This window comes from Bufo gargarizans, chromosome 3, assembly GCF_014858855.1.
Source record: "Bufo gargarizans isolate SCDJY-AF-19 chromosome 3, ASM1485885v1, whole genome shotgun sequence".
NCBI lineage: Eukaryota > Metazoa > Chordata > Amphibia > Anura > Bufonidae > Bufo > Bufo gargarizans.
Genome location: NC_058082.1, coordinates 190,678,666 through 190,702,955, shown reverse-complemented (window position 1 = coordinate 190,702,955; position 24,290 = coordinate 190,678,666). Strand labels below are relative to the sequence as shown.

The following is a 24,290-nucleotide window of genomic DNA, read 5'->3' as shown; positions in this document are numbered from 1 at the left end:
TAAATGACAAACATTGCTAATTTTCTATGCTCTATACAGTAATTATATTAAAAGGTAAAATGATTCCTTTAAGATTGTATATCTCTGCTTCATGTGCTGCATCCATATTTATGGTTCTGGATTTTTAAAAAAGAAGCACCGTTCAATTCTTTATTGTGTTAAAACCTACCATTCAAATGATTATTACTTGGTGATGTAAGAAACACAGAGCCTGGCAGCAATAAGACGTTCCATACCTCCATGTGTCGTTCCAGCTCTTTTAGCAGTGTTGGGTACTTGTCCAGACGCATGAATGGTTTACTTAGGCCTGTTGTTAGCACAAGAATGCCAGGGCTGTTGGCACCTTTCATTTCCATGAATTCTCCAAGCTCTTCACTGTGGCAGAGGAGCAGAAGAGACTACATTTTAATTTTTTGTTAGCTTAAAATTCAATTCAATAGTTGCCAAAGTTAGTGCTATCACTTAAAGAGGACCTATCACCACAAAACGAGTGCAATCTACAGGCAGCATGTTCTAGGAAGGAGGAGCTGAGCAGACTGATATATAGATTTGTGGGAAAAGATTCAGTAAAATTTATACATTTAAGTAATTTATTTTTATGTAATTTATACATTTAAGTCTCTGCTCTTTCTGACTTCATTGTTCATGTGGGAAGTGTTAGCAGTGTTAGAGTATACACAGAGATAGCTGTCAGTCACTGACATCTCCCCGTGAACAATGAAATCAGGATGAACAGAGACTTAGGCCTCATGCACACGACCGTTGTTTGGGTCTGCATCCGAGCCGCCGTTTTGGCGGCTCGGATGCGGACCTATTCACTTCAATGGGGCCGCAAAAGATGCGGACAGCACTCCGTGTGCTGTCCGCATCCGTGGCTCCGCTAAAAAAATATAACATGCCCTATTCTTGTCCGTGCTTTGCGGACAAGAATAGGCATTTATATTGCTGGCGCCCGTTCCGTATATTGCGGAAGGCAACACGGGCGGCTTCCGTGGTTTACGGACCGCAAAAGACGACACGGCCGTGTGCATGAGGCCTAAAATGTACAAAATGACAAGTCTTACAGAATCTTTTCCCACAAAACTATATATCAACCTGCTCTATTAACATGCTGCCTGCAGATTGATTTGCATTTCAAGGAGATAGGTCCTCTTTAAATGGAATCTGTCATCAGTTTTGATCATGCTAAACTGCTAACACTGTAGATAGGCACTGGGAAGAGCATACCTTTTTGGAGATTTTATGATCAAGAGTAGTGAGAATATGAAGTTTTATTCTGCCCCTGCAAGTGCACTGGAGGCAGAGCTTCACTGTGAAGTGCTCCTCTGCACTGAGCTTCTTCATAGCCTGTCACCTCTGCTTTGAGTGACTGCTGAAGCATCCAACCAGGAGACCTCTAGAGCAGTCACAGAGGACAGGGGATATAAAGCAGCTCAATGACTAGAGGAGAGGACATTTCACAATGAAGTGCACTTAAGCAGGAGACTCAAACATATGACAGTCCCACTGTTTCAGCACTGCAGCTCTTGTGCCTGCCGGACAGAAGTGTTGACGTTCAGGTTCCATTGACCACTGCAGCAAATCACTTGCCTCAATGGTTAAGTGTGCATGAATGGCATGGGACTACAGAGACCTCCATTGTAATTCATTTTTCATTTTGGACTATCACTTCCCAGTCTTCATAATTTGTGTTTCCTCATGTTTAACTTGTAGGATGGAGGGGGAGCATGAACACAATAACCGCACATTGATGGACTTGCATTCATAGCATCGCAAGGCTGCACTGACATAACAGCTACTACTTGTATAGCCCTTGTATATGCCTGTGCAGAATAGTGACCCTATGGATGCAGCAGTCACATGTCGGCTGCACGGACATAAAAGCTACTACTTGTACAGCCCTTGTATATGCCTGTGCAGAATAGTGACCCTATGGATGCACCGACATAACAGCTACTACTTGTATAGCCCTTGTATATGCCTGTGCAGAATAGTGACCCTATGGATGCAGCAGTCACATGTCGGCTGCACGTCGCCGGAACTGCCTGCCAGATCCGGAAATCCGGACGCAAATGGAAGCATTTGTCAGATGGATTCAGGTGCGGATCCATCTGACAAATGCATTGAAATACCGGATCAGTCTGCGCAGACCGGAAGAACGGACCCATCAATGCGGCAACTTTAAGGACAGATCCTGCACTAACACATTTTATGGAAATTAATGCCGGATCCGGCATTCGGCAAGTGTTTAGGGTTTTTGGCCGGAGAGAAAAATGCAGCATGGACTGCTCCATGGTGATGTACCATGTGATGAGCGCCGTGACGTTACCAAAAGGTCCTTTTCCTCCCAGGTCATCAAAGAAGAAAGAAAGAAGAGAAGCCGGGCTGCACAAACAAGTGGATGAGATGAGTTTTTTTTTTGTTTTTTTAACCCCTCCATCACTATTTTACTAAGCATTCAGTATTAAGAATGCTATTATTTTCCCTTATAACCATGTTAATAAAATCTACACAACACCTAACCCAAACCCAAACTTCTGTGAAGAAGTCCTGGTTCGGGTCTGGGTCCCAAACATTCTGATTTTTCTCAAGCACGTGCAAAACATATTAAAACGCTTTGCTCTGGCGCGGAAAAATCGTGCATTTTCCCGCGACACACCTGCATCCTATCCAGCCCTCGCACACGACGCCCGTGTGAAAGAGGCTTTAGACAAATTTACTATTCTGGCACACAGAGCTTTATAAATATAAAGTATTCTCAATCCGGGGCCTGATTTATGCTATAATTCCGTCTGTGCACCAAAAATTTCTACATGTGCCAAAAAAGTGTCTAGTCCAAGTTTACGCCACCTATAAGTTGCTAGTAGTTTACTTAAAAAATGAGCCAAAATTTTGTTGCACAAAGGCGTATTTAGGCCAAACCCCCTTGTCAAATAAGGCATAAAATGGTAAGAAAAGAGTCTAAACCAGTTAGTATATGTGATGCAAAGCATGCATGCCATTTTTTGGCGTAAAATGTGCTAAAAACTGGCACATTTTCAATAGAAAATCTGCCCAACTGTGTTTAAAAAAATTAAATAACCCTTTCTGATAGAAGTGTCTCTGTAAACTAAACCTTTAACATATATATTAGCAACAGGCATATAAATGTAAATAAAATAAAGACTGGAACCAACGCCTTTTAACCCTACCCACCTCTGCCCATGGATACGAGTATTGAAAAAAAGTATTCAATAAACATAATAAAAAGCACAATGCAACATGTGGAAGGATGAAAAGAAACTAGGAGTAGCTGAATGGCGTAATTCTAGATTCCCCGGCGCTTCACTTTACCACAGTGCTTCTGTTATCTGTGAAAAGAGGCAGCAAAATGATAACAATCCTCTGATCCCAGCTGCACTAAACAGGACAAAACATTCTTTCATGAGGTTTGTCTGAATACTTGTAAGCCCTGCACAGACCATCTCCTCTGCGCTCCACTTACATGCACTGCAACCTACAGATATACAATAGAAACACAAACACCCAGTGGACAGTAACCCACCTACGAGGGAGGAACAAGACAGCACTAAAGAGCAAATGCCATCTCCATGCCATCCCTCTCTAACCAGAACCAAGTGTTCATTAAGCCTTCAGAACCAATATATACTTTCCAGCAATGGACCTTGTAGAGACCAAGCTTACATAATAGCGTAAAATGTGAGCCTAAGAGCCACTCTCAGTCAATTTCTTCTGCTTTAACAAAGATAAAAACATATTAAAGTGACTGCAAAATTCCACAAAAGCAAAAATATATTTAGTGGTCTTCTATTCTTAACAAAAAAGCCCCTCCCCACAAAAATGCACACGACTTCCAGTATCACACCCCAGACACTCATGGATCTCCTACCTCCATTTCCCAACACCCAGTCAATGGTGCTCACCATAACCAGGAGCCTGCAGTAGACCGTGAGGTCGGTATGGACTGCTGCAGTGCAAGAAAAACTAGAATTCACACTTTTCAGTCTTTCCTGACTGACTAAATAGAAACCTATAACCTCGGTATTCTCAAAGACTAAAATCTGCATAGTGCTCAGACGTCTACAACATTTAAGAGAAATTTCTAGTTCATAAAAAGAGGGATCTTCACGAAAATCTGCTGAAGAAGGAACCTCAAACAAACTAGAGTCATTTATCTGAAAGACCAGGTTTCTAAGAGACTTACAGTTCAGAGGATGATTTCTGCCTGAAGTAGATGGAGCAGGAACTTTCCGCACTGACGGGCCTTAAGATGGCACACAGGCACCGCATTGTACCAAGAGCACTAGCGCGCTGCGGTGCAACAGACTAGAAGCTGTATGCCTTATGTCCTGATCGGAGGCTGGGGCTCCTTTCTCTGTCCGCTCGGATGGGAGGATGACATCACCTCCCCAGCATACAGCCAAGCTAGGGGAAGGCAGTGTGCAAGAGACAAAGAATTCTGTGCCTGGGTTATCCATGCTCCAGTTACTCTGCAGATCCACTGAGCTTTCACCAGTCACACTTATGCTGAGCAAACATAGCTTGCACTTAAGCGTATTATCTGCTTCACTACTTCACTCAAGAAAGATAACTTCTTTTAGATGCTTTGCACCGCTATCGCTGGAATAGAAAACCAGGCTCCAACGCATCGTCATGGGTCAACCAAAAGTAAAAAGGTTCCTTAGCTTAAGACTACAAGATCTGGCATAACGGATGAAGCAGAAACCCCACGTAGAGAAAAAGTTACCCCTGGAGACCATTCACCAAGATTTATTGCCTGAACGGTAATGTGCCATTCCCATGGGTGAAGCCATTTTCATCAAACGTGAACCAACACTACAACTTCATAGCCTGAATTTTATGGATTTATTTTTTACTTAAAAGGGTAATGCACCCTTTAAGTAGAAAAATAAATCCATAAAACACATGCAGCAGAAAATCCGCAAATTTACAGCTGTTTGCCGGTAGTGCTAGGAGTCAGACCCGGGGTGATCAATTCACCACCCCAGAGGGTGCATTTTTTTCTGGGAACCCTGGTGGGAATTTATCACTAGGGGGAATGTTTGAAGTCAGTGTTGCTCGAGTCTGCGTTGGCGTACTTCATGCCACATGTGGTTTGATAAAATGTTTTTTTTTTTTTTTTTTTATCAGATCATTTTTATTTATTATATATATTCACTTTCCAATATACAAAATGTGTGGTTTGATAAATAGGTCTTATCCTTAGGGCCCATGTACACAGTAATGGCCGGATGAGAGCCTGCCACTATTTTTTATTTTTTTTTCTATCCTAGAACATGTTCTTTTCTTTTTTTGCAGGGCCACGGAACGGACTTGGGCCTCTTTTACACGAGCGTGACGGATTAGGTCCGGATGTGTTCAGGGTACGTTCAGTGAAACTCGCACCATTTTGCAAGCACGTTCAGTCAGTTTTGTCTGCGATTTCGTTCAGTTTTTTCCGCGCGGGTGCAATGCGTTTTGATGCGTTTTTCTGGCGCGTGATAAAAAACTGAAGGTTTACAAACAACTCTTAGCAACCATGAGTGAAAAACGCATTGCATCCGCACTTGCTTCCGGATGCAATGAGTTTTTCACTGAAGCCCCATTCACTTCTATGGGGCCATCGCTGCATGGAAAACGCAGAATATAGAGCATGCTGCGATTTTCACGCAACGCACAAGTGATGCGTGAAAATCACCGCTCATCTGAACAGCCCCATTGAAGTGAATGGGTCCAGATTCAGTGCGGTTGCAATGCATTCACCTCACGCATTATTCCCGCCCGTGTGAAAGAGGCCTTATAATTGCGGACAGCACATCAAGATAAATGGGTCCATGGTAGTGGAATCCATAACGGAATTCTTAACCTGAACCCAAACCTTGTACGCCGAATTTGAAACACAATTTCGCTCAACCCTACAAATAAACCCCAAAAGTCGCAAAAGCCACATTTTGCAACTTTATGAAGCCAGAATTCTGGAGTGAAGCCATGATAAATCAGGGCTCCTGTGTTTATTGAAATCACTTTAGAAGATGGCCCCAGACATTTGATATCTGCTGTAGTTCTACTGTTCCCCCCCCTCCCTTGCTGAGGACAAGAGACTGACGTTTAATACTCAAAAACTGCAAATACTACAAGCCCTTGTTGGTTAGTTCTGTGGACTGAGCATGCTCGGCCTGTGCAAGTGAAGATAGTGAGAAAGGGGTCTGTTATAGGACAACAGTGATGTCCTATGGCACGTGCTCAACCTGGGAAGATAAACTGTTTAGTCTGGATAACTTATTATATATATATATATGCAAACATTGTTTATTTCACAAACGGAATACAATGAGCCAGGTCTATGATCCTGGGAATATCCCTTTAAGGAAAGACAGGCATAAGTATCATGCTCAGTCCACAGCACCATTTATTTTAAGTGTTGCAGTCACAAGTGTTTGTGTTCTCATAAAGGTCATAGCTACATATATGCCAGCATACCTATATACAGTGACAGTAACAGTATACCCATACTACCCATCTAAAGAAAACAGTCTGAACCGATCTATAGCTGAGCAGCATGGGGATATTTACTAAGACTGACGTTCTAAATGCCGCTCTAAATCTACCTCCCAATGGCCCAGGATGCTCCAGGTCGGCGCACCAGAACTGGAATCTACACCAGCAAGGAAGCTGGTGTAGATTTCAGGTATAATCCTCATCAGGCATAGCGTATAATAAAGGTCCTGGGCTGTCCACCCCCACACTGCCCCACCCAATCTTAGCGAAAGTGGCGAACACAGCTGAAAACTCCCAAAAAGTTATGCACCAAATTGTGCGACTTTCTGGGGATGGTAAATGCACCCATACAGGGGATGGTAAATGCACCCTCCGGCTCTGTACAGACTGAAATATCAGCATGCATGTGTAAACCGCAAAAGTATTGTGTAGTGTGAGGAATTATACAAAAATCTGCATTTCATTAAAGAAACCTTATTTCTATAAATCCTAAAAGCTCCTTCAAATAACAGAAAGCTTCAAAGTAAGCATCTACAGTCTTATGTACTTGCACCTTTTAGTTTTTTGGGGCTTTGACAGAGCAAGTATGCATACCTGTGCTGGGTAAGGACATTGACCGCTGAAGGATGGTTCGCACAATACGCCATATATAAACTCTTCATTTGATTCATTAGGCTCATGAAACAACCTCCAACTCTTTGTTGTCCTTCTGGCAATCTAATGAAGAAAGAGTCACAAGAAGTACAGACAAAAAATAAACTTCAGAAGAATCCGACATGCAATCAATGAGATCGGCTCATGTTCTAAAGACATTCTCCTACGACATGTTAGTACTGAGACTAGTGAAGATCAGATCTTGTGAACTCGTTTTAAGCTTTGTCCAATATGGAAGTGGTCAGGTGTGCAGTCACTCAGCTAAGTGAATAGGAGGTCATTCCATTTCAAAAACAGCACTGCAATGAAAGTTTCCACACACTACAAAAAAGTGATAGTCCCCTCATGGATCCTCCGACCACATCTTTCCTACTTTCTGACATGAAAATGTGACTGCTCAGCTGAGCGGAGACCGGTGGGAAACACCAAAACGGGAGTGACAGGGGATAGGTGAGGTGAGCATGACTTCTTTTACATTTTTAAAAGGTTTTCCGAGATTTTATTTACTGATGACCTACCCTTTGCATAGAGCATCAGTATCCGATCGGTGGGAGCACCGTCGATCAACTGTTTTGGGAAGGCAGTGGAGCTCCTGTGAGTGTCGCGGCCTTCACACACATGCTCCTGCCTCACATTATATCGGCCATGTAAAAAAAGATAGACTTGCTAATTGATATATTGGAGAGGCTTTATCATAACTGGTGTAAAGTAGAACTGGCTTAGTTGCCCATAGCAACCAATCAGATTTCAGCTATTCATTTTACAAAGGAGCTCTCTGATTGGTTACTATGGACAAGTAAGCCAGTTTTCATTTCCATCAGTTTTGATAAACCTCCCCCATTGAGTGGAGACTCGTGATGTTAATATGTGTATCCAAAAAACACCTGTCAGTGGAAATGTTCTTTGGTCATCCATTATAAGCTGCAGAAGATAATTTGTTGCAGTCATTTCAAGGATTTCATGGTCAGGTCACGCATAAAATGATTACAGTACAGCCATCCCCCGATTATCCCCAACGTAACACAAGAAAATAAGGACAAGTCATTCTTTTATTTCAAAGTATGTGGGAACATGAAACCAGGGATATTCATAGGTGCAGGCATATGGCACAAGCATGGTGTCTACTACTGCTCTGACTGTAGGCAATGGTGCAAACCCATCGTGAAGAAGCTACACGTCACTACTGCAGAACAGGGATAAAGATTATATATATATATATATATATTTATTTTTATAATTTAAGTTGTCTAGTTTGTCTGTTAAAATGTATGCTGTATGTGATACAAGTTTCCCACAAATAATCAACCCTGCTGTGGAACAGGTGGATGACATTCAAACAGTCGGTGCTAAAACTTTTTAAATTCTGAAATGTAATTTCTATTAGAAGGTTACGGACACCTCCAGATGCATTTTTGTTATTTCACTGTACATACTGGTATTTTGGGCTTATAAAAATAAAATAAGGGTTAGTGAACAAGCTGTCAAACAGCTCCTCAGTTGGCTTTTGTGGTGAAGGGAGGGGACAGAGCAGCCTGCAGAGAAAGGGAAAAGATGCAGGCTACAAAGGGCAACCAGTTAATTATTTTTATATATTATTGGAAAATTTTAGCCCCAAATAAGTGCAATAGAAATGCATTCAGAGGTGTCTGTATCCCTAGTAAATTGCTAAAATGACAATTATGGATCTTATCCACGGATCTAAATTAAAGGTAGGTTCACACTGCCGCAATCCGATTTGCAGTATCTCTTGAGGTTCAAAAGTTATCAGCACAGAAAGCACCAGGGACGACATATTGAACACGTCAAATAGCTGCGTATCACAGGGAACGTTCCCAGTTGTTGTTGCAACTTTCTCTGCTGATAACTTTTGAACCACAAGAGATACTGCAAATCTGACTGCGGTAATCAATTTCGGAGAAAATTCTGATATGCTACATGACCACCTTTCCTTGATCCAATATGGCAGCTTTCAAGATGGCGGCCATGGTCCAGACATAGCCTAAAACAGGAAGTGGGGGCGTTGGACCTCCGCTGACCAGATTGTTATGGCCTATACAGACAAAATTATAAAATGCATCCAAACGTGTAGTAGAGCGATACTTTACAGCAGACCTGGAAACCAAATGTTTGCTATTGCATCACTTACTTTGTACAATCCTCCAATGACTGAACCAACAGCTGTTGAAAAGCACAGATCTCCTCCAGGTTCCCCATTAAATAAGAAACGCTAGTGGGGCTCAGCCTGAAAGAAAAATAATTAGATTGTCAGACAGCACAAATACAGATCAAGGCTATTGTTAATTCTCCTAATTAGTAGTGATGGGTATAACATAACGCATCACAAAGTCCAAAATAACTTATATAAGTGTGAGAGGTCAAATACAGTCAAAGTAAGCAAAGTCCCAAGGATTTCAGATATGATACAGCCATACAGAACGTCACCAAATTGTTCTGCATCTCCACCAGGCTATACTGGAGAGTGAGTGAGCATGCGCAGTGTCTTCTCCTGTAATAGACCTTTTTTTTCTGGAAACCAGAGGTGTTTTAAACCAGTGCAGCACAATACTGGGGAGCCAGAGCTTTCTGTTGCTGGGGAAAGCCACAGCAACCAGACATTGTAAAATAAAATGGAGGCCGATTAGATATAATACGTGGGAAGAGTCCGCTAGAACAAGAGCGACTGTTTGTTAGTGGCTAAGCCCCCCCATGACGTCTATACTTCATAACACAACATGGGGTAGTCCTAATAGAATGGGGGGGGAGACTTTAAAATGGTTTTAAAATTTGAACAAAAGACAAAGGGGTACAGAATAAATGCAATCTTACTTTTCGCTTGATTGTAAATGACGAAGGTAATTGGATAATAAATTCTGGATCTCCTTGAAGTATTCATTTTCTGTTTCTAAAATATTTTGTAGCACCTGCAAAATAAAGAGGTGTCACTTTAATAGCCCTTCATAATGACTGTGTGTCAAAGCTAGCAGCAATAAATAATTAGGAGCAGCGCAACAGCCAAAGACTCCTGATCCATAGGAGTCATAACGATAAAAGTCCACAAAAAAGGGCAGCATCTCCAATCCAACAGGCTTTATTCACACGTGGTGCACAGAACAGTACAAGAGGTCCACAAACAGCAGCGTTTCGGCTACATAGTAGCCTTTTTCAAGCTATTTTTGAAGTGTCAGGCAGGAGTATATAAAGCACGCTTAGACCCACCTCCCATATCAATCTACCAATAACACGATCTATTGCAACATATCACCTGTGTTAATTAAAACCACCAATGGACATTATACCCATCATAGATGCCATCACCTTTCACCAATCAGTGATATGCCCATTACCTCTGTAAGGATGGCTGCAGCTAGTCACGAGATACATTGTACTTATTACTGTATATGAATATAGAGGATTGCATGGCTTCAGCAAATGTAAAACACACACCCAATTTTCTAATAGCAATAACCTTTTCATTTAAATTGGCAAATCTAATAATGTTATGATACTTCTAAGCACTACCAAAATATAAGCAGGGCATCATCACTCGATTCCTACAAATCACCAAATCATAACTAGCCACATGGCTATGGAATTTATGTGACATGTGTCATTTACTGCGTATTACTTCTAAGGGTCCATTCACACGTCTGCAATTCTGTTCCGCATTCATTTCTATGGGGCCACCTTTCCGGGTCCGCAATTCAGTTACCGAAAAAAATAGAACATGTCCTATTCTTGTCCGCAATTGTAGAAAAGATTAGGGATTTTCTATTAAGTTCCGGCGATGTGTGGTCCACAAAATGCGGAACGCACATTGCCGGTGTCCGTGTTTTGCGGATCCACAAAACACACACACAACGTGTGAATGGACCCTTAATTCATGTACGGACTTAGAAAGCGAAGTATTTTGGGACGTAGGTTGGTTGAATCAAAACTTTATTTTGTACTTGCCATTTACATAAATTAATTCACAAATAAACTCTGCATAGCGAGTCTGTGACGCTAAAAGGTTTCCCAGTACTTTTTTTTTATCGTCAGTACAGGCCAACAATATCTGACTGGTGGGGATGCGACCAATTATCCGTGTCGGACTGGGGTTTCTTGGGCACACCAGAGGAAACAGTTTTTGGGGCCCAACCTGGTTATTGATCATCTCTAATAGATAAAAAATAAAAATAAACAGAAGGACATAGACCCTAGTGGTAAGTGACTATCTCCAAAAGCCAGCATCTAATGGAGCTTTTTGAGGCCCACTAAAGGCTCCTCTAGTACTCTGGTGGGCCAGGGTCACCCTGCCATAACATATGCATGATGTAGACTATTAGGCTAATTCTTTACAGCCTACAGATTGACAAATAATAAGGCAGACATATCTACAGGCAGAAAATATAAAATGGAGCAAGTCTATGCACCAAGGCTTTCAGCATCCATTTGTGCCAATGTCTGATGGGATAACATGGACAGAAAGCCTTGATGTTTCATTCTGAGACTGTTCATTTGCAGTCAATGCTCCTATTCATTTCTAGCTGCACTGAAAGGAAGAAGGACATTTTTGTTGAATTTTGCAAGTTCATTCACTGCCCGGGACCTAATTGACCTTCACAGTAAATTGGCTGCATTCTACCATACCCGCGTCTCTCAGACATGCCACAAAGCAGTTGGCCATAGCAAAGTTGACACGGGCGACTAGGCTGAAATTCAGAGTATGAGCCGTGGAAAGAATGGATGGGAAAGGAGCGCTTGTTTAATCAAGTAAGAATCCCCCCTTAAAAATTAAAGACAATCTAATATATAAATATATAATCAGGGAAACGAACAACAAAAAAAAAATGGTTAAAAAAATATATAAAAAAAAATTAATGAAAAAGAGAAATAGATCATAATGCCACAAACCTAAAGCACAAACTTTACCCAACAAGCATAGTAGCAGTGCATTGTATATAGTAAACTACACAATGTAATCAGTGGTAGTGCAAGTCACCTCTCCTGCACCTCTCTTCAGCCAGGTCCCTCTGCGTGGGCTGCAAGTACTGTGAAAGCTCATTGAAGACCCCATGACACAGCAACGGCGTTTTCTTTAGCCTCCCCATCCCACTGACGCTCTGGAGGAACTGACGAGCAGTGAAACAGAGCCTTGCTGTTGAAGCGCAGGATAAACAGTCCATGCCAAGGGAGCTATGAATGGTGAAGACATCACAGTGTACAAAGGGGAGGGGGATTCTCTGGACAAGTCACAGTATTTTCACGGAGAACTTCAGCAAACAGGAAAGACAGCAGCGGAAAAGAAGTCCTTTCATAGTCATATCAGCCTCCTAGAGAAAGTCTCCCTCATAGTTCACTGCAGAGTCCACATGGCCAATGAGCTAGGCTAGTGATGGCTAACCTTGGCACTCCAGCTGTGGTAAAACTACAACTCCCAAGAGGCCCCCTTGCTTGGCTGCTCTCAGAACTCTATAGAAATAAATGGAGCATGCTGGGAGTCGTAGTTTCACCACAGCTGGAGTGCCAAGGTTAGCCATCACTGAGCTAGGCTCTCCGAAGTCATCTACATACTGATACTATAAGAGCATATGAATGCATCTATCTAGATATGCAAGCAAGTCTGATTTTAAGCTGGCAATATTTTTCATCATTATTTGTAAGTCAAAACCAGGAGTGGGTCCAAAACACAGAAGAGGCACAAATATTTGTATTACCGTTTACCTTTTCTCAGTAGATGCCACTCCTGGTTTTGGATTACAAATACTGACCCAATACTGACAATGTGAAAAAGGCCAAAACGAAAGTCAGCTAAAACCAGGGCAGGATTGACCGAGGGTCTTATGTGTATCCCACCTATATGGGAGGACTCTCATCATTCCCTGACAGCAGATATGGGGGAAGTCATGCCTGGTCAACTGTTCCAAAGGAACCTGGCAGCAGCTTATTTCTCTTTCCACTGAAAAGCAGACACCTAGCCAAGCTTATATGTTTATCATGAATTGGCAGAAGAAGGTTTGCGTCAATAGTTCTATCATGTGTACGGCCGGCTCTATAGACTGGCATCTTCCACCACCGAACGGTGAATTTCACAGGACCAGCAAAAAAAAGGGCCCAGAGAACTTTCAGCCGTTCATTAAACTACTTTTTATGGACTATTAGCCTTAAGTACCGAGGCCATTTTCAATTTTTTTTCCTCCCCAATTCCAATAGCCATAACTTTTTTAATTTTCCATTCATATAGTGGAATAAGTTGTATGTTTTAGGGAAAATGCACATGATCAGGATTGCGTGCTGATTTTCTGCGCGAAAAATCTGCACCATAAGTTATGTAAACTGTATTCTATGAGTGCACAGATTTTGTCCTACGGTGGGGGATTTTGAAATCTGCAGCATGTCAATTTATTTTATTTTTCCTGTTCGGATTTTCTCCATTCACTTCAATGGGGACAGTAAAATCTGCACCAATTGATGCTGATTGACCACATGGATTATCCGTGCATAAAACCTGAACATGTACGTTTTCCCCTTAAGAGCAATCTTCACACTGAGTAATAGCTTCCAGCAATTGTAAAATCGCTCGATTCTTGCTGATCCTGATCTTTCAATATGCTTAAAGAGGACCTTTCACCGCTCCTCAGATTCCTGTTTTAATAGCTTCACACATTCCCCATGTAATAACAATTCTGGAGCATCTATTCTTTTGTCTCTATGTTGTGCTATTCCTTTATTATTTCTACCAGAAGTTATGGATTAATTGCTACTAGCCTTCAGTAAGGGTACAGACGGGAGGTAACCAGTTGGGGGTGTGTACCTGCAGACTGACAATGGCAGCACTGATTGGATAGAGTCTGACTGTGCAGGGACACACCTCCAACTGGTTACCGCCCCTCTGTACCCTTACTGCAGACTGCCAGCAATTCATTCATAACTTCTAGTAGAAATAATACAGGAATGGCACAACATACAGACATAAGAATAGATGCTCCATAATTGTTAGTACATGGGGAATGCATGTAGCTATTAAAACAGGCATGTCAGGAGTGGTGAACGGTCCTCTTTAAAAATGCTCATTCATCAAGCACATATCTGAGCGCATAATAAGTCGTCACAATACAGGTAAAGGACCTTTGATGACGTCACTCCGGTCATCACATGGTCTTTTACCATGGTGAATCACCATGGCAAAAGATCATGTGACATACCATGTGATGACCGGAGTGACGTCATCAAAGGTCCTTTACCTGTATTTAATGCTCACCACAGGTCCTATTCAACAAAGGAGACACAAGGAGATGCCGGGCTACGCGATCAAGTGGACTAAGGGGAGTTAAATTATTATATTTTTTTTTTTAACCCCTCCAGCGCTGTTTTACTATGCATTCTGTATTCAGAATGCTATTATTTTCCCTTATAACCATGTTATAAGGGAAAATAATAATGATCGGGTCTCCATCCCGATAGTCTCCTAGCAACCGTGCGTGAAAATCGCACTGCATCCGCACTTGCTTGCAGATGCTATGCGATTTTCACGCACCCCATTCACTTCTATGGGGCCTGCGTCGCGTGAAAATCGGACAATATAGAGCATGCTGCGATTTTCACTCAACGCATAAGTGATGCGTGAAAATCACCGCTCATGTGCACAGCCCCATAGAAATGAATGGGTCAGGATTCAGTGCGGGTGCAATGCATTCACCGCACGCATCGCACCTGCACGGAAAACTCACCCGTGTGAAAGGGGCCTTAATCTTAAGATAGAGTTGAGACAAAGGGGGTCATTTATTATTAGATATAAAGGGGATTTGCGGCGAATCTGCGACTTTTCCCAGCTCACGTCAGATCTAAAAAAGGTGCATGGGCAGGGAAGGGGCCGGCCCGCCTCATCTCATCATTTTCTACACCGGTTTTAGGCCTAAAAATGTATCTAAATCTACGTCAGCAAGGGAGCTGGTGTAGATTTAGGCCAGCAGTAGATACGCCTAAGTTATGCAGAAGCCGGCGCCTCTACTTAGGCGCATCATGTGCCAGCGCAAGGGGTATTAAGACCAGCATCTAAAAGCTGGTCTTAATAAATAACCCCAATAGTCTTTGAACCACAGGGAGAAAAAAAAAAAAAAACATTTCACACCACAAGAGGGCAGCATTGTCATAAAGACTGTGTTGCACTATTACAGGGATGGCCAACCTGCGGCTCTCCAGCTGTTGCAAAACTACAACTCCCAGCATGCAAAGACGGTCGTGTGCATATATAGCCTTAGGCTCATAGGGTTACCATTCCAATACAACAGCACAGCAAGCAGCCATTCTTGAAGCCGATCAAAACAACTGCGAACCCAGTGTGAAAACCACGACCCAAACATTTCTCCAGAGTAAAATGTAGAAGGTGGCGATCAGCTGTTCGAAAAGGCAGCTGTGCTTGGCGAGCTGTGAGAAGGCCGCTGTGCTCACCGAAGCGTCGCTACCTTCTCAAGACAGCTGATCAGCGGGGGTCCCAGACGTTAGATCCCCACCGGTCTGATACTGATGACCTATGCTGAGGATAGGTCAGCAGTATAAAAATCTCACAAAACCCTTTTAAATGTGCTTCAGGCTACAATCACTAACATATTTTCAGTCCGATCCGTTTTTTTTTTTTGCGTGTTGCACAAAGACCCAATCATTTCTATGGGGCTTTATAGATTATGTTCATGTGCTGTCTGCAAATTATAGAACATGTCCTATTCTTGTCTGTTTTGCAGACAAGAATAGGCATTTTAACAATGGGGCCCGCAAAACGTGCAGGACGCACACAGACCGCGATCTGTGGACCTCAAAACAGATATGGTCGTGCAAATGTAGCTTTAGTGTAGCCATCAACCTATGGCTTCATGCACATGGCAGTGCCTATATGTCAGTCAGCAAAATTCTGAAACTTTCTGTGTGCATTACACCCATAAATAGTAAAATATATTTTCGTCTGCAATATGGAGGAAAAAAAGGACCTGCTCTATTTGTGAAACGGTCAAAACGATCTGCAGAAAACAAGGATGTCTGAATGGACCCATAGAAACAAATGTGTCGGGTGTGCCTCTGCAAACATGCGGAGAGCAAACTGTTAAAAAATACGGTCGAGGGCACGAGGTCTTAGCTTGTTCCAGAGGAGGGTGAAATTGGCTTTCATCACTTGCAGAAAAAGGTATAATCACACTTGCTATGACAGAAGAGGCATTTCTAACCAGCAAAGAAGTACAAAACTTCCAGACAGGGCTGATTTTCCAGTGTGGACGCTGCCGCGACTTATGGTCCGTGGTAGCAGAATCCATACCGGAATTCTTAGATAACCCGAACCTTGTACTCCGAACTTGAAAACAGAAGTTTGCTTGTCCCCAATTACATTTTGCTACAGATTTTCCAAGTATTTCACTCACTGCTTTGCAAAGGGCAATATCTGCATCGCAGGTCAATTTCCACATCGTGTGGATGAGATTTTGTAAAATCTCGTCCACTTTAATAGTACTGTAATACACAGCGTATTTTCTGCCCACAATTCCGTGACAATCTAGAGCATATCTGCCATGTGTGAACGCACCCTAATAATCATCCGTATCTGTAGAGCACACTCACCACATTGTAGTAGCTTTTGTTGATTGCAGAAGTCTCAAACCCTTTCGGGGGGCTTTTCAGTGTTGTAGACTTGGGAGATACTGGTTTTTCTAATGGACAAGAAAAAAAAATTAAAATATAATGCGGTATCAACCTTACATGGGAATACATAGGTATGTCACGGGGGTCTCTGGTGTCTTATTTCACTACTATTCAGCACGTCATCATTTAATAATTAATACCCCATTAATAAATCTATAACCCATTGCATAAACTAGTTCCAGAAACACTAATCAGAATGATAAAAGCTCCTGCTTAATATTAGGTAGGTCCCCCTTGAGCCATCTAAACAGCTCTGAAAAGCTGAGGCACGGACCCTACAAGACCTCTGAAGGTGTCCTGTACGACCTCATAAGTCCATGTCCGAATAATTGGAACATGTCAAGTCAGAGCTTGTCATCCACAGGTTCAATCTGAGGCTTGTCTCTGCGTTTCTTCACTGTTGTTGATCTGTTTTTTGCATCCGCAAAACAAACAAACAAAAAATCTCTCTTTTACAGCTTTTTAACCATTTTCCTATTCAACGGATCAGTGAAAAACAGACAGAAGACGGATACCATCTGTGTTCTGCTGATGGGTTTCATGGACCTCTAGGGGTATGTTTGGTCCACTAAATGGACCTAAGTAATACATGTCTCTGGTTTACGTACGGAGCCACAGAAAGAAAACTCAAGGGTGAGTGGGGTAAAATGGAGAGCACGCGTCTGTCATTCCGGGACACGAGAAGAAGCCCAAAATTGCAAAGTGGATCTGATATGCTGAATGGGCGATACCAGTGAGGACTGCTGACAGCTTGTAAACAGAGACCACCTGGGGACAGCCGAAGCATCCGCACTAAATCAGCGGGGGATTGACGAGGCGAGTACTGTTTTCTTTTCATTATATTTTACAGCATTTGCTGCTCCTCTTTCCCCTCCCCAACTCCCACAGCTACACACAAAACCTTTCTAATTTGTGAACAGTATATTGGAGAGGCACTGCTTACATGATATAAACTGTAGTGAAGGCAATTTTCTTACCAGAAAATTACCAGCTGTGTCAGCGGTCTGCTATTTTCGGCGCTGCGCATGTGTGGCGCGCCCTCTTTTACTTTGCAGGCTCCGTTCTAAAGATAGGTGTGGGTCCCACACCTATCAGACAGTGGGGGCATATCCTAGCCATATGTCCGCAATGTCTGAGGTAAGACGATCCCTTTAACTAGGTGATATTTTTCCTATATGGACCACAAGCTAATTATAAGATGAAGTTGACCCATTTTAATGGATATCTTGGGCAGTGCCTTGAAATCCTTCTCTAAAGAATTTGCTTAGAATTGTTCCTACGTGTACAAACATGGAGACCAGGCCTAACAATTAGAAGAGAGGTCTCAGACATAATGAGAGAAACACAGGAGATGCATACCAGAAGACTTGATTTCTCGGACATAGTTGCTCGGGAACCATCCCGTCTTGCCACTATGTGTCCCTTCCCACCAGCCGCCGTCTTCCAGCCGTGTAACATGGATTATATCACCCTTACAGAAAGACAGTTCATCTTCATTGGTTTGCTGAAAATTAAACTTTGCCCTCACCACAATGTGATGGTTGCTGTTATCGGTCATGTCCTAAAATGAAAGGGTAAAGTAATCAGCAAAAAACTAATTTATTTTCATTAAATGCAATGTCCCCTTTCCCACCGCTCTTGTTCTACTGACAAAAACCATATAAAGATTTCAGCTCTGAAATAATTGTGACTGTAGCTCTGGATTACAAGACCGGCTGTAACTCGGGATCCATTTGTGGTGGGGGATCCTGCTTTGCAGGTTCTGTGTGATGGGATTAGATAGCTGTCAAAACAAAGAACACTTTTGCAAAACTTTATAGACCCCTTTCATGACAATGGGATCTGTTGAGCACCAGTGATGTCTGCCTTGTAACGGATCCAGCGAGCATCATGGCTCCTGTTGTGAAAGGAAGCTACAAACACAAATGTGAACCTTAAAGGGGTTCTGCAGTTTGTTTTAACGGATGATCTATACTCTGGATAGATCAGCACCTGACCGGCAGGGGGTCCGATATCGGGGACCCCTGCCGATCAGCCGTTTGAGAAGGCAGCACCGTGGCCTTCTCGCCGTTTACCGCTGGCCCAGTAACGTCACGACTAGTATCAACTGTCTGGGCGGGGCTAAGCTCCATTCAAGTGAACAGAGTTTAGCTCCACCCCGGCCAGTGATACTAGTCGTGACGTCACTGGGCAAGCGGTAAACGGTGAGAAGGCCGCGGCGCTGCTGGAGTAGCGCTGCCTTTCTCAAACAGCTGATCGGCAGGCGTCCCCCGCCGGTCAGGTGCTGATGATCTATCCAGAGGATAGATCATCAGTTAAAACAAACTGCAGAACCCCTTTAAGGCACGATAGGCCATCATTATCAGACTGGTGGGGGTCCGACTCCCACCACCCAGACCTTCAGCTGTTTAAAGAGGAGATGGCGCTGGTGCTAGCAATGGTTCCTCTTTAAGATTACACAGCACATCGGCCAGCAGGCGCAGTAGAATTACAAATGGTCGTCCCATTCACTACAAGCAAGAAGATGCGCAGTTTAATCTTGAAGAGGATGCAGCGCCAGAACCAGAATATTGCCTCCTCTTCAAACAGCTGCTTGTCGAGGATGGAGGAAGTTGGAACCCTGAGGATAGGTCATTCATATGTACCGGCAGCTATCCGACACTAACAAATGCTCCCCCATATGCCGGGCCCCTCACACAGATTCTATTTACCTGGCCCCCTGCGCAGCTCCTGGTCCCCGCACCGCCGCTGCTTCTCCCCGTGCACGGATGCAAACATCCGGTGTCAGGGGGAGCATTCAAAGGCAGTCAGTGACAAGGACGAGCCTGCATAGTATCGCTGGTGACACTAGGGATGCTCGTCCCCATCACCGCCTGCCCCCTCGACACCGGATGTTTTCATCCACGCATGGGGAGAAGCAGCGGCGGTGCGGGAAGCAGGAGCGGCGCAGGGAGCCAGGTCAGAAGAATCAGTTTAGTCTATATTCTGGTGCAGAATGTCTGATAAAGATGCCTCGCATCAGTTCGTAGAAAAGTCGTGTGACAAATACATTTGCCACTAAATCTATAGGATTATCTCATGCCTGCCCCGTTTATATACAGATAATCCAGAAACAGTTTATGGAGAACATACTCACTGTGGGCATAATGTGTAACATACAGACATCTGAAGAACGCTACAAGCAATGACCCTGCGAGTTAATGAACCTGGAATCTTAGGACACCAAGTTATTTGTGCCCAGTCTCTAAAAGTAGGTATGATGCCAAGATACACAAAGCCAAGTGAAACATTTACTGAAAGAACATGAAGTAAGTGATTTCATGAGGCTGTGTTAGACAGCATACCCAAGCTGGGCACAGTAGAAATATTCTCAGACGCCCCTTATGTTCCGGAGCCTAGGTCATGCAAATACAATGTGACAAAAACAACTCACCAGGCTTCGATATTGACCCTGCAATAATTTTGAGGAGCGGCTGAGTACAGACTGGGACCCAAGGGAATCAAAAGACTTAATCCGGTGTGAAGATGGACGGACACACACAGAGTCGCTTCCCAAGCCAATATCTGGAGATATAGGAACGCATAAAGTTACATCCAGAAAGAAGCTAATATTTTACACATACAATATATACGTCTGATCAGAATAAAAGCCGTCAGATACTCATCACCGATACCTATTCCCTATCTACAAGATCGGTGATGAGTATCTGACAGGCGACTCTTGGAACCCCCCAACTGATCCAAAGACATATGTATGGAGCGGTAGGAGGCCTTGCGGCAACACGCCATTGCAAACTACAGCCTCTTTCGTACAGGATAACGAAACCCCAGTTCTCGGGATCAGTGGAGGACTCAGCAGATGGACCCCTACCGATCAGATACTAATCCCCTATCTTGTGGACAGGGGGTAAGTTAAAATGCTTTGCACAACCCCTTTAAGGGGGTAAATGTTTATGCACATATTGACAGCTGATTGTGACAGGAGATATTCTTGTTAAGGGTCCATTCAGACGTCCGTGGTGTTTTACAGTCCGCAAAACATTGACGCCGCACATCACCGGCACTTAATGGAGGATTCCTATTCTTGTCCGCAGCCACATCTTTTCCGGCTCCTTTCAAAATTAATGGGTCTGCACCGTTCCGCATAATTGCGGATCGGATCCAGGCCCATTCTACGGACGTCTGAATGGACCCCAACAAGTACAGTGATCTCTCAGGAATGATACAATGGCCTCAGGATACAATATTTTCAACATACAGTGGTCTTCTCTGGCCCATCGTGAGCTGAAACCAGACTCAACATACAATGCCTCCGACTCAGATCCAACCAATCAAGGACACTTCTCTGGTTAGTCTACTTTCACACTGGCATTTTGGCTTTCCGTTTGCGAGGTCCGTTCAGGGTTCTCACAAGCGGTCCAAAATGGATCAGTTAGCATTCTAATGCATTCTAATTGGATAAGGATCCGCTCAGACTACATCAGTTTACCCCAGTACGGTCTCTATTCCGCTCTGGAGACGGACACCAAAACGCTGTGCAGCATTATGGTGTCCGTCTGATGAAACTGAGCCAAACGGATCCGTTCTGAGACACAATGTAAGTCAATGGGGACAGATCCGTTTTCTATGAGACAATCTGGCACAATAGAAAACAGATCCGTCCTCTATTGACTTTCAATGGTGTTTAAGACGCATCAGTCTTGGCTATGTTACAGATAATCTGAACGGATGCAGACGGTTGTATTATCTGAACGGATCCGTCTGTGCAGATGCATGACGGAGCCGCACCAAACGCAAGTGTGAAAGTAGTCTAAAATAGCTGTATTAGTTGCTAGTCCTGGATGTTATATGTAAGGCCATGTCTTATCCGTCTTAGTTATCTGCTTATCGTTCTTAAATTTTCATTTTCTCTTAGGCTACTTTCTGCAAAAACGCTTCAGTTACAATAATACAACTGCATGCATCTGTCATGAACGGATCCGGTTGTATTAGGTCTTCTATAGCCATGAAGGATCCGTCTTGAACACCAAGTCAATGGGAGACGGATCTGTTTTCTATAGTGCCAGATTGTGTCAGAGAAAACGAATACAGCGAGCCAATTGGTGGTCCACCAGGACCTAAATACGTCTTTGGATCATGTACTGTTTTTATTATCTAAAACTTTACTTTTATTCATTAACTTTTTATAAAAAGGAGGAATTTTCTCCCTCATCACACTATATATACTTAGACACTACATAGACATTTAAAAATATCAGCGGTGAGGGCTACTCTATCTTGTTAATTTCATATGTCCTTATAGTGCCCTACTACCGTTGTCGCCACAGTAATTCGTGGCCTGTGTATACTTGTGACAGTAAATCTATTTACCCTTGCAGAGCTATATGGTCACTTGGTTCATTACTGACATTGCCGCTGTTATTTCTACCTTTTTATTTAAGGCTATACTTCATTGCCACCTGTACCTCTATGCATTCACTATTATTACAGATCACCCTCCCTACTAATGTCTTAAAACTAACACTCATGCACACTGCATCCCGACATGTTTCGGTGGATAACCAGCGTCTTTAGGGGATAATGCAGGAAAACGAAAAACGAATATGTCCCCATTGACTTACAGTGTATGCATGGAAGGATCAGTTTGGCTCCGCTTCGTCAGGCGGACGGCAAAATGCTGCAAGCAGCGTTTTTGTGTCTGCCTCCAGAGCGGTATGGAGACTGATCGGAGGCAAACTAAGGCATTCTGAGCGGATTCTTTTCCATTCAGAATGCATTAGGGCAAAACTGATCCGTTTTGAACCGCTTGTGAGAGCCCTGAACGGATCTCGCAAACGGAAAGCCAAAACAAGAGTGTGAAAGCAGCCTTATGTTGAATGACATTATGAGGCTTTGGAACAGATTAGGCCTCATGCACACGGCCGTTGTGTGTTTTGCGGTCCGCAAACCGCGGATCCGCAAAAACACAGATGGCGTCTGTGTGCGTTGCACAATTTTGCGGAACAGCACGGACAGGGTCCATTCAGACGTCCGTGGTGTTTTACAGTCCGCAAAACATTGACGCCGCACATCACCGGCACTTAATGGAGGATTCCTATTCTTGTCCGCAGCCACATCTTTTCCGGCTCCTTTCAAAATTAATGGGTCTGCACCGTTCCGCATAATTGCGGATCGGATCCAGGCCCATTCTACGGACGTCTGAATGGACCCCAACAAGTACAGTGATCTCTCAGGAATGATACAATGGCCTCAGGATACAATATTTTCAACATACAGTGGTCTTCTCTGGCCCATCGTGAGCTGAAACCAGACTCAACATACAATGCCTCCGACTCAGATCCAACCAATCAAGGACACTTCTCTGGTTAGTCTACTTTCACACTGGCATTTTGGCTTTCCGTTTGCGAGGTCCGTTCAGGGTTCTCACAAGCGGTCCAAAATGGATCAGTTAGCATTCTAATGCATTCTAATTGGATAAGGATCCGCTCAGACTACATCAGTTTACCCCAGTACGGTCTCTATTCCGCTCTGGAGACGGACACCAAAACGCTGTGCAGCATTATGGTGTCCGTCTGATGAAACTGAGCCAAACGGATCCGTTCTGAGACACAATGTAAGTCAATGGGGACAGATCCGTTTTCTATGAGACAATCTGGCACAATAGAAAACAGATCCGTCCTCTATTGACTTTCAATGGTGTTTAAGACGCATCAGTCTTGGCTATGTTACAGATAATCTGAACGGATGCAGACGGTTGTATTATCTGAACGGATCCGTCTGTGCAGATGCATGACGGAGCCGCACCAAACGCAAGTGTGAAAGTAGTCTAAAATAGCTGTATTAGTTGCTAGTCCTGGATGTTATATGTAAGGCCATGTCTTATCCGTCTTAGTTATCTGCTTATCGTTCTTAAATTTTCATTTTCTCTTAGGCTACTTTCTGCAAAAACGCTTCAGTTACAATAATACAACTGCATGCATCTGTCATGAACGGATCCGGTTGTATTAGGTCTTCTATAGCCATGAAGGATCCGTCTTGAACACCAAGTCAATGGGAGACGGATCTGTTTTCTATAGTGCCAGATTGTGTCAGAGAAAACGAATACAGCGAGCCAATTGGTGGTCCACCAGGACCTAAATACGTCTTTGGATCATGTACTGTTTTTATTATCTAAAACTTTACTTTTATTCATTAACTTTTTATAAAAAGGAGGAATTTTCTCCCTCATCACACTATATATACTTAGACACTACATAGACATTTAAAAATATCAGCGGTGAGGGCTACTCTATCTTGTTAATTTCATATGTCCTTATAGTGCCCTACTACCGTTGTCGCCACAGTAATTCGTGGCCTGTGTATACTTGTGACAGTAAATCTATTTACCCTTGCAGAGCTATATGGTCACTTGGTTCATTACTGACATTGCCGCTGTTATTTCTACCTTTTTATTTAAGGCTATACTTCATTGC

At 43.2% G+C, this 24,290-nt stretch overlaps 1 protein-coding gene across 5 annotated transcripts in view; it reads right to left on the bottom strand.

The window, feature by feature from the left end:
• The window catches only part of ARHGEF7 (Rho guanine nucleotide exchange factor 7), a 156,179-nt gene that overhangs the window by 54,959 nt on the left and 76,930 nt on the right, over positions 1 to 24,290 (bottom strand). For all 5 annotated transcript variants that reach the window (XM_044284880.1, XM_044284876.1, XM_044284878.1 and 2 more), the window contains 7 exons: positions 20,252 to 20,382; positions 18,178 to 18,379; positions 16,738 to 16,826; positions 9,979 to 10,073; positions 9,299 to 9,394; positions 7,093 to 7,215; positions 237 to 375 (listed from right to left, as the gene is read on the bottom strand). In XM_044284880.1, the coding sequence (XP_044140815.1) occupies positions 237 to 375; positions 7,093 to 7,215; positions 9,299 to 9,394; positions 9,979 to 10,073; positions 16,738 to 16,826; positions 18,178 to 18,379; positions 20,252 to 20,382 (875 nt within the window). The remainder of the gene's footprint in view (positions 1 to 236; positions 376 to 7,092; positions 7,216 to 9,298; positions 9,395 to 9,978; positions 10,074 to 16,737; positions 16,827 to 18,177; positions 18,380 to 20,251; positions 20,383 to 24,290) is intronic.